Raw genomic sequence first — 13,291 nt, forward strand, 5'->3', positions numbered from 1 at the left:
CTCTGTTTTATGTGGTGCTGATGATTAAATCCAAGGCTTTTATATGGTAGGGAAGTGCCTCTACCAGTTGAGCTTCATTTTAACCTATTTTCAAGTTTGCAGATGAATGTCAAGGTAGTAGATATTATCCAGGTACGGTGCCCACCTTTAATCCTAGCATGAGGAGATAGGAGGATGAGTAGAGGACAGCTGGATTGGTGTAGTGGGCCAACTGGGGCATGTAGTGAGGCCGGCCCTCCCTATCTTGGGAAAAAAAATAACTTAAAACTATTGGGATTGCCATTGGGAATTACCTGAATATGGATGGAACTTCCAAATTGTCCCCTTCAGTTGGGCATGGTGGCACACACTTTTAATTCCAGCGCTTGAAAGGCAGAGACGGGAGGATCTCTGAGTCTACTGGTGTGCCAGGACTTGGTGGGAAATAAAATGTTACTACAAGCCATTTCTGAATTTAACCAATAACATTAAATTGTCCCTGTAGTGATTTGTAGTTGAGGCATTATTGTTCAGAGCAACTCTATTTTGTATGCTTTTGCCTATTTCTGTGTTGTATGCAGAAAATATTTTGACTGAAAATGTTTTAGTAAGTCCATATAGTAAAATACAGGAATCTTTTTTTTTTTTTTTTTTTTTTTTTGGTTCTTTTTTTCAGAGCTTGGGAGCGAACCCAGGGCCTTGCGCTTCCTAGGCAAGTGCTCTACCACTGAGCTAAATCCCCAACCCCAAAATACAGGAATCTTTTTTTTTTTTTTTTTTTTTTTTTAAGATTTATTTCATGTATGTGAGTACACTGTCACTGACTTCAGACACACCAGACAAGGGCATCAGATCCCATTACAGATGGTTGTGAGCCACCATGTGGTTGCTGGGAATTGAACTCAGGACCTCTGGAAGAGCAGTCAGTGTTCTTAACCGCTGAGCCATCTCTCCAGCCCAAAATACAGGAATCTTAAGCAGTGTTAAGTGACAATGGTATTTTCCACGAACAGCACCTACGTTTAATATACGACTTAGACAAGCCAACACTCTTGTACTTAATAATTTAATAAGTAGAATACTTTAATAAGTAGAAGTTAGTTTTGTTCTTAGTCTTAAGAGTCTTAAGAATGAAAAAGGTAACAGGGGCCTTAAAACAAAATGGCGCCAAGTGCAGTGGGGAGTGCCAGCTGTGGAAGCCACCCATTCCCTCCCGGTGGATGAACTCGTTCATGACCGAGAGCAAGCTCATCCTGCACAAACAGCAAGACCCTTGTGCCATAGGGAAAAACAGTAAGTGACGTTAAAATGCATCTCTTTGATGTCTAGGCCCAAACACGTGTAAAATTGAACTTCCTGGACCAGATTGCCAAGTATTGGGAGCTACAGGGAAGTACTCTGAAGATTCCTCATGTGGAGAGAAAGATCTTAGACTTGTTCCAGCTAAATAAGGCAAGTGCAGCTATCTTAACTTTTTATTTTCCCACAACTTTAGAAAGAAGCTACTTGTTTGAAATAGGTAAAATGAGTTTATATTTCTTTTTGTTGTTAAGCATATTGAGTATGAGAGCTTTGCCTGTGTAGTCTGTAAGCTTTATTTTATAGAAGATTTTGTTACATTTGAAATGTCTCAAAGGGACCTTCCCATTTTGGTTTAATAAGGAAGAACCTAAGGCTCAGGGAATTTGGCTCCGCTTCATTTTCCCAGATGTGATGGCGCACTTGGTGCCCTTTTGCTATTTAAATAGAGATTTTTAAGGTAGCAAGGAAGGATCAAATATGGGGGCCTTTGCCTTAATACAGATGTGATTGTTAGTCGTCGTCTTTGGGGAGTGAGAAGGGGCTTTGAGAGCAGTGAATGAATCCCAACAGACCACACCACACTGTCAAAAGAGCTGTTCTTATTTTCTACCTTAAAATCAATGTTTTCTTTGTTTTGACATAGGAAGTGAAAAACAACAAAGGAAGCAACTGTAACCAAAGTATAATGGGGTTCGTCCTTAGTTAGGTTCCTACCTAGGTGTGACGGAAGTACAAGTGAATCCCTCTAATCTTTTTCTTTCTAATTTTTATTTATTTTTGCTCTTAACAGTTAGTTGCAGAGGAAGGTGGGTTTGCAGTTGTTTGCAAGGACAGAAAATGGACCAAAATTGCCACCAAGATGGGTTTTGCTCCTGGTAAAGCAGTGGGCTCACATATCAGGGGACATTATGAGCGAATCCTCAATCCGTACAATTTGTTCCTATCTGGGGACAGCCTGAGGGTGAGTATGAGCTGCCTTCACCGTTGATTTAGTGCATATTTATTGCTACATTGTTTTTTGGGGGAATGAGATAGTTTTAATCAAGTTTATGTCCTTTTGAGGAAAAAAAAACCTAGGGCTTTGGTTTGGGGATCAGCTGTATTTAAAAGTTTGGCATCAGCATGAATAAGATTATAAAGGGAATATTTTTTAACTGTCGGATCCAGCTAAACTATGTATTTATATCACTATAGGAGTCAAGTACTTTTTTTTTTTTCTTTTTTCTTTTCCTTTTTTCGGAGCTGGAGACCGAACCTAGGGCCTTGCTAGGCAAGCACTCTACCACTGAGCTAAATCCCCAACCCCGAGTCAAGTACTTTAAATACCCTATTTAAAGCATCCCTCCCTGGCTGTCACATGAAAGTGTAACCTGGGAATTACGTGGCCTAACATTTGTCTACTAAGATTTCCAAGGACAGACTATTTAATAAAGGGGGAAGGACTTAGTGCTGCGAAGTGCCTTGCTTTCTCTCCAGCATTTCCTCTCTGCAAGCCTCTTTAGTTTTAGCCAAATGCTATAAAGCTATCCCACATTTTTAAAGGCTGTGGTAGAAAGGAGTGTCTTAATCCATTTGCATCCTTTGAGATACTCTAAATACTAGAGTAGTAAGTCCTATAACTTCATTTCTGTGCTGTGAAAGATTGATAATACAGGCCAAAACAGTTGCTATAAACTAGCAACACTGTAATGCTAAGTCCTAAATCATCATGTTTTTTTGTTTTCTTCTCTCTTTTTTTTTTTTTTGGAGCTGGGAACCGAACCCAGGGCCTTGCGCTTCCTAGGTAAGCGCTCTACCACTGAGCTAAATCCCCAGCCCCTTGTTTTCTTCTCTTGATTCCTTCTTGAACTTACTTTTTAGACTAGAAGTGATACTTAAAAAGGTTTTAATATTTTTGCATATTTGCATACTGGTCGTCAAGCTGAAGCTCTCTTCTATGTTGAGAAGGGTCTTATATAAGTCAAGCACTTTACCAACAGCCTTCATCCAAATCTCTCTCCCCCTCTATAAAAATAAATGTGTGTTAATGTTTTGTGAGCCTGGCTGAGGTAATTCATTTTAGACTGTTTAGCTGTATGAGTTCTTGGGAGTTTATAGTCCATTATGGCAGGGGAGCGTGGCATCAGAAGCATGATGAGTGACAGTGGTCATGCTGTGTCTGATGTCAGGAGGCAGGGAGAACTAAACACTTATCCTACTTCTCTTGCTCTTCATGCGTTGTCCACCACCGGCCCTGGGATGGTGCTGCCCACAATTAGTGTAGCTCTTCCCACCTTAATTAGTCTAGACAATTCCTTAGGGTATGAAATGTAGCTTGTCTCCTAGGTGACTGTAAATCCTGTCAAAGGGACTTTATTAGCCATCACAGTGTGCATCCTGGGCTGCTCTTGAACAGGTGATTCCCCTGCCTCAGCCTCTCAAGTGCCGGGGATTATAGTTGGGGACCATATACTAGATTTTAATCTCTGTTTTATAGTTATACCCCATAAGCATTTAGTTGCCCTATATAGATATTCTGTGGAGATTAGAGTGAATAGGGAAAGCAAAGATCATATCTAATTTATGAATCGCAGCCTTTTAGAACTTGCAGTTGCCTAGAGAGCCAGTGTAGTTAAAAAACGAAATCAAATGAACAAACAGAAGCCCTCGGCATCAGAAGTGTTATATGTAACACTTGCAGTCTTGCATAGATAGCAAGGCCCACTCTCAAGCATGTAAAGGTGGGGTATCACGTTGAGACTTACTCTATACCGCTATATTCTGAGCACTGGTACATTTTCCTTGTAGAAAGTTTTAAAAGGGGCTGAGTGCCTACCTGCTGTGCACAGGGCTTCACAGACTAGTCATGGTGGTGCACTGGAAGCAGAGGCAGGCGGATTTAATTCAAGGGTTATTGTTGGTTACACAGTGAATTGAAGGCCAGCCTAGGCTATATGAGACTGAGCCGTGTGCAGGCACAATGGAACACGGGCTCACTCTTGCATCACCGTGGTTTTTGAATTCCCTGAAAGAGGAGCACAGCGGTCTCTGTGGGATGAGGTGATTATGATGTAATGATAATCTCTTTGCAAGGAGAGATTAAAGTCTATATTAGTAATAAGACCAGTGTGTTAGGTTTGTGTTTTGAACTATTGTTTGGAACAAAAGATAGATTTTTCTTTTATTTATTCTAAAATGTTGCTCAGATTGATTTTTGCTGAGGTCTTAGAGAGCCATGAATATAGATGGTAGAACTACTAAGACCAGTGGGGAATAGAGATGAAATCTGTGATAGAATATGCGAATTAGGTCATCACTACTTGCCTAATTCCATAGAATTTTAACCTCAAATTCACATAATTTTTTTTCACAAAGTTCATAGAGTGTATAAAAAGTATACATTTTTTTGTTTCTGGAAGACAGGATCTCATGTATCCTAGGCTAACCTCTAATTTTAATGGTGTAGCAAGGATAGTTTTTTCTGATCCTTCTGCCCTTACCTCCTGAGTACTAGGATTAGAGGTGTGGTCACCACATCCAGTTCATGGTTGCTGGAGATTGAATTTGAACCTGGGGACTCAGCCTGCTACATAAGCACTCAGCCCCACCCGGACTCCTGCCTTCTTAAAAATTCATTCACAAGAACGTTGATTGAGCTACACCCTAGTTAATTCCATGTATCCCATGCCAAGCATAAATGATGTGCCCTCCCCTGGATGGACCAGATAGTTGCATTGTGGATCCTACTTTCAAAAATGCTTCTCAAGTGGCTGGAGAGGTGGATCGGTGGTTAAGAGCACTTGATGCCCTTGCAGACTATCTGGGTTTGAAGCCCAGAACCCACAAGGTGGCTCACAACCAACTGTAGGTCCAATTCCAGGGACCCTGATGCCTCCTTCCTCTGGCTTCCTCAGACATTAGTCATGTACACAGTGCACATATTCAGGCACATAAATGCTCATCCAATACAGATTTTAACAAATCCTCCTCGGGGTTGGGGATTTAGCTCAGTGGTAGAGCGCTTGCCTAGGAAGCGCAAGGCCCTGGGTTTGGTCCCCAGCTCCGAAAAAAAAGAACCCAAAAAAAAAAAAAAAAATCCTCCTCACTGAACTTACTGTCTTCTTAGGAAAAAAAAAATGCATAACTGAGAAGTTCATGTAGCTTCAGTAATAATTTCTTATGTTATGTTTTGTCATTAAATATTGTCTTTCTGTCAGCTTAGTATGAAACTGAAAAAAGAAATGAAAAGGAGCATTCCTGATAAGAACTGTATCACTTTTCTTGTCCCTGTGACTGAACACCCGTCCTTAGTAAGCAAATTAAGGCAGGAAGGATTGATTTGGTCTCACGATGTGAGGGAGGGTACAGCCATTGTATCCTGGCTGGAAGCATGGCGGCTCATGGTAGTGAGGTGGTGTGATTGGGACCCTTCACATGGTGGACCAGGGAGCAGAGGGCAAGATTATAATGGGACAGGCCTAGAGCTCATATGGCTCACTCCTGGTCAGTGTTTTCTCCAGGTAGGCCCCAACTATTAAAGGCCATGAAACCTCCCAAACAGTGCTGCCAGTGGGGGGCCAAGTATTACAAACAGGAACCTATGGAGACATTTTCATCTCTACCATTATATAAACATTTTTCAGGTTTGAAGCAGTCTCTATGAAGTTGAATGGCCTGCAACTTACTTGTAGATCTGGTTGGCCACCTGCCTCTGCCCCACAACTGCCGGGATTAAAGGTGTGCATCACCATGCCCTGCAAAGAACTAATTTTCTGTGGAGTACTTAGTACTCTTTGTCAAACTTACTAGATTTTTCAGGGATATAAAAAAATAAATGAAAATCCTAGGTAGGTAGAGAGGTAGGTAGAGAGGTAGGTAGGAAGGGAATGAGGGAGGGGAAGGAAGACTACTTTATAGTTAGGACCTATTTTCTCAAGTTAGGGTACTTTTGATTACGACTACTAGTCATGTTAGAATCGGCAGGATTTATGAAGTAATTCATTTTGATTTAGATGTTTGAGACACTATTTAGCACAGGGTTCTTGCCACAGCTTCCTGAGTGCTTGGTTACAGACATGCACCACCATGCCTGCAGGGCCTGCCGTAGCTTTTTAAAATCCTAGGAGATAAGCACTTGAAGAGTGATATTTTTAGATTTGATTTTGTTCTTTACATTTTTAAAAAGATGTTTTGTTTACTGTATAAGTAATTATAAGGGAAAGAATTCATTGGTACAACTGTTTTCTTTTTAGTGTCTTCAGAAGCCTAACCTGACCTCGGACACAAAGGACAAGGAGTACAAACCCCATGATATTCCCCAGAGGCAGTCTGTGCAGCCCTCAGAAACCTGCCCTCCGGCCCGCCGAGCAAAGCGCATGAGAGCAGAGGTGAGCATTCTGTTGGCTTGATGAGGAGAATTTCTTGAGTTTAGTGCTAGTTCATCACTAACTTTGTCTGGAATGTAAGTGCTTTGTAGTTTTGAGCCTTGGTAATCTCATAAGGGGTCTGTCTTAAGGTCCGGCTTTTATGTCAGTGATGGGGGATGGTGGTGTCCACAGAGCGGGAAGGAGCGGAAGAGTCCCCGGGTTGCTGAAAGCTGCTTAGTTGTTTCTAGTCAAAACCAAGAAAACGATTTTCATTGTGCTCCTGTGAAGGGAAAACTATGCTTGGAAGACAGGGACTTGTTCATAAGTATGGACTCGGGGACATATGTACCATGAGTGTAGGAAGGCTACCAAGGTGGCTTGTTTAGGATTTTTTCTGTTCAGAAATGAAGAATGTTCTCGCTCTCTTCCCTTAGAGAGGTACGCTTGGATTTCTGTCCAGCACCTGATAGCATGCAGACTTGAGGGACAACTAATGCTGAGGGGGCTTAGGCAGCATCTTGCTTCTGAGGCTTCCTTGACTATTTAATGATCCTCGACAATGTGTTTTCTGTAATGTAAAATTTAGAGATGCCATATTTCTTAGTAGAAGAAAGTAATCAGAATAGGAAATTATGATTATGTAAACTCCATAGACACGTTTAAAACTCCTTAATCTAAAACTAATATTCTTTGGGGGGTGGGGAGGAGAGCATATCTTGACTCTTGACTTTTGTGACAGAGTCACACTGTAGCCTTCAACTTCCTGTGATCCTCTTTCCTCAGCCTTCAGTTGCTAGGAAACAGGTGTGTCCCATAGTGTGTGATTTGTCCTGGACCTTTGTGTAAATGTCAGATGTGCCCAGTGCTGTGGATGCCTGGGGTCTGCATTGATGATTCAAATGTTATGCTAATGCCCACAGAAGAAATGTTTTTTGGCTGTGAACACATGGGAAAATTAATGATAAACACTTCAGTAGTTTTGCTTATCAATAAATGTCAGTCTAAGGAACAGGAAGGTTGAGCTTGGCTCATTTGTCCTCACTGAGAATGAAGGTGCTTTTCAGTTTTGTGTTTAGATATATAACTAACTTACTCTTGAGATGTAAATTTTTAATTCTTAGGTATTTTTCTTGAAGGTCTCTGTGTGCTATGAGTACACAGTGCCCATGGAGGCCAGAAGAGAGTGTCAGATCCCCTAGGATTGGAGTTAAAGATGGTTGTTAGCAGTCATGTGGGTGCTCCGGAGTCAGACCTAGGTCCTCTGAAGTTCTGCATTTCCTCAGCCCCAGAGGTGTAATATATAATAACAGTAACTAAAATGACTTTAGTGCAGCTAAAGGGGAGAGCGCTTCTTCTGCAGAGGACCTGGGTTTGGTTCCGAGCACCCACATCAGGCGGCTCACAATCCTGCTGTATCTTCAGCTCCAGGGGTCTAGTGCTCTCTTCTGGGCTAGGAGGGACCTACTCATACATTCAAACAAATAAAAACAAAAGCCTTTGATTTTATTCTTATTTTTTTAAAAAAGGCAGGTGTGGTGGTGCAAGCCTTTAATCCCAGCAGTCAGGAAGAAGGCGGGCAGAGTCTCTGGCCAGCCTGGTCTGCAGAGCAAGGCCCAGGCTAACCAAGGCCACCTTGTCTTTTAAAGGAAAAAGTCATTGAAGATTGTGGAAGCCAAACACAAGTACCATTACACCTTCCAAAAGTTTACATTTTAGAAGCAATAAAAACATGATGGTTTCATAATCATTTTGAGTTTAGTAATAATTAAAGCAAAGTTTCTAGAGGAAAATAAGGCCTTGTTATGTCTAGTTTGGGTACTAATATGGGTTATAAATTGATCCAGTTTCTCTCTCTTTCTTTTCCTCAAACCTATTATTGGAGAATAGTCTTAGTTTGTGTGTAATTTTAAAAATGTGATCTCCTAAGAAAAGAACAAGGTGTCTTTTGAATTACTAAGTAATAACAGAAAGAAGAAATAGTCACGTTTATGATAATTTCTTTAGGCTATGAATATTAAAATTGAGCCAGAAGAGGCAACAGAAGCCAGGACTCATAACCTGAGGCGCCGAATGGGCTGTGCCACTCCAAAACGGGAAAACGGTAAGAGCTCATCCACTGGTGAGAAGGACAGAAGGACAGAGTAAGTGATATGGGCTGTTATCTCTTGGTCACTTGGTAGGGTTGGAGAAATAAAATATATTGTCTTTAGTTGTTTAGTTTATTTAGAAATAAGAATAATTGTCTCACAATTAACAGGCGGTAGGACAGTGGAGAGTGCCTATTGGAATATAGGTGACTGTCTCAGCTGCATCCAGCTGACGCTTGGGAATGTAGTTTAGTGAGTTGACTTAATTGGTGATTTGAGTATATAGGTTCCTTTTTATTTCCGACCAGGCAGAAACTGAAGTTCAGTTGTTACTGCTTGCACGTGTTGTGGTTGTCCCTGTTTGCCTCCCCATTCTCTGTCTTCTTTTCTTAAGATAAGGTCTTACTGCATATTGTTGTCTCCCAAGTGCTGGCACTATGGGAATTGCTAGTGTACCTGACTAGAGGTAGATTGGTAGTTGATCTAGGGTAAGTACCATGTGCTGTAAGCCCAGGGGCATCTGCCAGAACAGTGTAAATGAGGTAGGTCTTCATGTGTTAGTGCAAGGGCAACATGGTATAGTGGGGAGGGAGCTGCTCTGAGGTCTCAGTTCTGGCTCAGCCACTAACTAGTCGTAAGATTACAGAGGAAGTTCTTACCTTTTTTGAGGGTCATGTTCTTTGAGGTTTTGTTATGAATGAATCACATGATAGTTCAATAACTGAACCAGGAGATCATCCTAGATTATGAGAGACAGTATATTATGTGGTAGAGATCCAGCTGGCAAGTTGGTGAAGAGAAACATGTCCTGGTCTTTTTCATTTTTTTTTTTTTTTTTTCTTTGAGACACAGTTTCAGTATGCAGCTCTGACTGGCCTGGAACCCACAGGCCTGCCTCCCAAGTGTTGGGATAAAGGAACATGCTACTGGGCCTGGGACATGGCTTACTCTTTTTTTTTTTTTCTTTATTTTTTCCAGACAGGGTTTCTCTGCGCAGCCCTGGCTGTCCTGGAACTCACTCTGTAGACCAGGCTGGCTTCCTGCCTCACCTCCCAAGTGCTAGGGATTAAAGGCGTGTGCCACCACTGCCCATCTGGCATGTCTTATTCTTAATTAAAGAAGACTTTAGCTCCTGTTTTGAAGACTTAAACTATTCATAATAGCACTCACATGCTCAACTTTCAGAGGTGGTTTTGTATTTTATCAATCAGTATTGAGCTCTTGTGAGTAGGTGACGCTAGGTGTTACTGAAGTGAAAGTAAAGGTGGAAGTGCATTGGTGTTCAGCTCTCTGTGGAGGGAGGGAGAGGATGAGGTGCTACAGGGAGCAGAGAAAGGCATAGCGCACAGAAAGAACTAACTTTGGATTGCTTCCTGCAGAGAAAGAAGTGAAAAGTACCATCAAGCAAGAACCCACCGAGAAGAAAGACTGTGTGTTAGAAAGTGAGAAGGACAAGCCCAAGAGCCGTGCCAAGAAAACCGCCACTGCTGTGAGTTGACACTTCTGTCCCTGCTGCTCCATTGTCTTACTTTCCTCCTCCATCAGTTACGAACGAACTCTAACAGGATCTCTCCCTATTTCAGGTGGCCCGGGATCTGTGATTTGTCCCAGCCTCCTGAGTAGCTGGGGCCCTATATATAAGTCTACCCTTCCTCCCTCTTTCTCGTCCTCGTTCACATCCTAGACGAGCCCACCATGGGCTCCATACAAAGCTCTGGGAAGTGAGCAGAGCATTGTGTGTGTTTGATTTTTATTTTAGCAAGTGCTCTGCCACTGAATCCCTAGCCTATTCCTTTTCCTTACCCTACCTCCCCCTCTCCCCTTGGTCACCCCATTACCTATGAGCATACACTTATGCGTTATGTAGTATTGGTTAGCTTAGGGTCAACAAAGGAAAAATAGTTTAACGTCTGCTTGGTCAATTTAGAAGTAAGGAAATACCTGGTTCTAGTAAGCATTATCAGTGTTCCCCTCTGTGTTTATTCAGTTTGTACTGAATAGTTATGAGGAGCTAAAGGGTAGATAAACTTCAAACGGCAGTTTGTACCTCCTCAAGTAGCCAGGGGAAAATGAGCACTCAGTCGGCTCAAAGTGATGCTCACATTGCATGCGGTGGGTGACTCAGGCCGGGCGGTCGGTCGGCAACCCTGGCTCTCAGAAGGCCTACACAGGAGGATCACTGAGAGCTGAAACTTCAGCATGGGTTATGTTGTTGAGCTTGTTTCAGAAAGCCAAGAACAAACAGTCTCCTTCTTGTAGTATTAGAGAGTATTACACTGACCTCCTCTGCCTGTGATCTTACTACAGGGTCCTGACAGAGTGCCTTAAACACTACTCTGAAGTAGCCAGGGCTACACAGGGAAACCCTGTCTGGAAAAAAATAAACAAACAAAAAAAGAGTAAGCCATGTCCCAGGCCCAGTAGCATGTTCCTTTATCCCAACACTTGGGAGGCAGGCCTGTGGGTTCCAGGCCAGTCAGAGCTGTACTGAAACTGTGTCTCAAAGAAAAATGAAGAGATCAGACATGTTTCTCTTCACACTATTCCTTCCCACCATATGTACAAGAAGATACAAGTCCAGACTTTTTTCTTGAATTAGGAACAGATTTAACTGGTGAGACTTGCTGTTAGTGACTTCTCAGCTTCCTGTTAGCAGGTTGTATATTAGATGGGGAGGTGGGGCCCACCATAAGATAGGATCAGAGACTCCATAGCGTAAATAAGTCTTAAATCTATAGGCTGTAAACTCAAGGCATTGGCAGGGGTCGTTCCCCTGAGGGCACTCTGTTCAAACTGCTGACTGGATGTGTATGTGACAGTTCATCCCATCTATAACTAATAACTATGCCTTATCATTTCTTCTCTCTCTCATTGGGGGTGTATAAGAAAGAAACAGGCTCACGTAGCTGACCTGAGCCTTGAACTCATGATCCGTCTGCCTTCCAAGTACTGGGATTACAAGTTTGTACCACCACTAGCTGAGGGCCCTTAGCTCAACTCTAGAATTGAACTCAAAGTGGTAGGATTTTAAAAGTTCTGCTTGTTTGGTTTTGAGACAGTTTCTCTGTGTAACTGTGGCTGGACTGGATTTCTCTCTGTGGACCAGGCTCGCTTCAAACTCAGAGATGCATCTGCTTCTGTTGTTTTGTTTTCTAATTAGCTCTTGTTTGTAATGAGGTCCTTCTGAAACTCAGACTAGCATTGAAGTAGTAGATCTTCTGCCATAGTTTCCTAGTGCCATAATCACAGGCTTCTGACACTGCACCTGCCTACAGTATTTGTTTAATGTAGTTAATTGTTTGGCTAATAATTTATTATTTATGAGAATTATACTTTTTTAAGGCTTATGTATTTTAAAATAGAGCGTTCTGCCTGCATGTATGCTTTTACACCAGAAGAGGGCACCAGATCTCATTACAAATGGTTGTGAGCCACTATGTGTGGCTGGGAATTGAACTCAGGACCTCTGGAAGAGCATTCAGTGCTCTTAACCACTGAGCCATCTCTCTAGCCTGGAGGATTATTTTTAACTTACCAAAATGACTATAGCAGGGGTAGGGGAGAGAAAATTGAGAGAGTTTGGGAGAGCACAGTTCAGAATTTGGAGAACATGATTATGAAAACTTTTTATAGAAATTGCGGATATTTGTCCGTCCATCACGTCCCCCCCCCCCCCCCCCCACGACTAGAGTAGACTGGCCTTGAACTTCCTCAGAGTGCTGGGATTAAAGGCTTGTACCACCTCTTAGAAGGTGTAGATTTTTTCTTCAAACTGTGTGTGAGCTGCAGAGATGGATTATGATTTGGTAAAGACACTTCATTCCAGACTTCAGTCTCTGGAACTTGTATTGTAGAAGGGGAGACTTCTGGCTTTTACATGTTGCCGCCATGCAAACACACACTCATTCACAAAAATGTGCGCATTAAAAATGCAAAAAAAATTTCATGCATATTTTTATGGAGGTTGGTCCGTGACTGTCTGTTAAAACACTTGCCTAGCTTGACTAGCATTGTGGAATCCAGGCGCGGTGCTCCCTGCCTGTGATCCCAGTACTTAAAGGTGGAGTCAGATTCAGAAGTTCAAGATCATCCTCCACTAAGCAATTAAGAGGGCACCTGTTTTACCTGAAGAGAAAACAATATGAAACAAGAAACTCAAATAATCAATTCTGCCCTATGTGTGCTTCCTTCACTGTAGGTGGACCTGTATGTGTGCCTCTTATGTGGCAGCGGCAATGACGAGGACCGGCTGCTCCTGTGTGACGGCTGTGACGACAGTTACCACACCTTCTGCCTGCTTCCCCCTCTCCATGATGTTCCCAAGGGAGACTGGAGGTGTCCTAAGTGTTTGGCTCAAGTAAGAATTGGTGACTGAGGGGTTGGGGATTTAGCTCAGGGGTAGAGCGCTTGCCTAGGGAGCGCAAGGCCCTGGGTTCGGTCCCCAGCTCCGGGGGTAAAAAAAAAAAAAAAAAAAAAGGAATTGGTGACTGAGAGAGAGAACTACATTTCCCTTTGCCTGTGGGCTTTAGATTCATTGATAATAATTTAAAGTCCGTGAACAAAACAAGACTTTGGAAG

The 13,291-nt window shown here is 42.4% G+C and overlaps 1 protein-coding gene across 2 annotated transcripts in view; it reads left to right on the top strand.

Moving 5' to 3' along the window:
• Kdm5b (lysine demethylase 5B) overlaps positions 1 to 13,291 on the top strand; it is a 71,355-nt gene that overhangs the window by 28,288 nt on the left and 29,776 nt on the right. The window contains exons 3-8 of one of the 2 annotated variants that reach the window (XM_063272298.1): positions 1,309 to 1,435; positions 2,076 to 2,242; positions 6,513 to 6,647; positions 8,631 to 8,727; positions 10,093 to 10,202; positions 12,912 to 13,070. In XM_063272298.1, coding sequence (XP_063128368.1) covers positions 1,309 to 1,435; positions 2,076 to 2,242; positions 6,513 to 6,647; positions 8,631 to 8,727; positions 10,093 to 10,202; positions 12,912 to 13,070 — 795 coding nt within the window. Of the gene's footprint in view, positions 1 to 1,308; positions 1,436 to 2,071; positions 2,243 to 6,512; positions 6,648 to 8,630; positions 8,728 to 10,092; positions 10,203 to 12,911; positions 13,071 to 13,291 lie in introns of both variants that reach the window. The other variant, NM_001107177.1, reaches the window with a different exon arrangement.

Source organism: Rattus norvegicus, chromosome 13 (genome assembly GCF_036323735.1).
Source record: "Rattus norvegicus strain BN/NHsdMcwi chromosome 13, GRCr8, whole genome shotgun sequence".
NCBI lineage: Eukaryota > Metazoa > Chordata > Mammalia > Rodentia > Muridae > Rattus > Rattus norvegicus.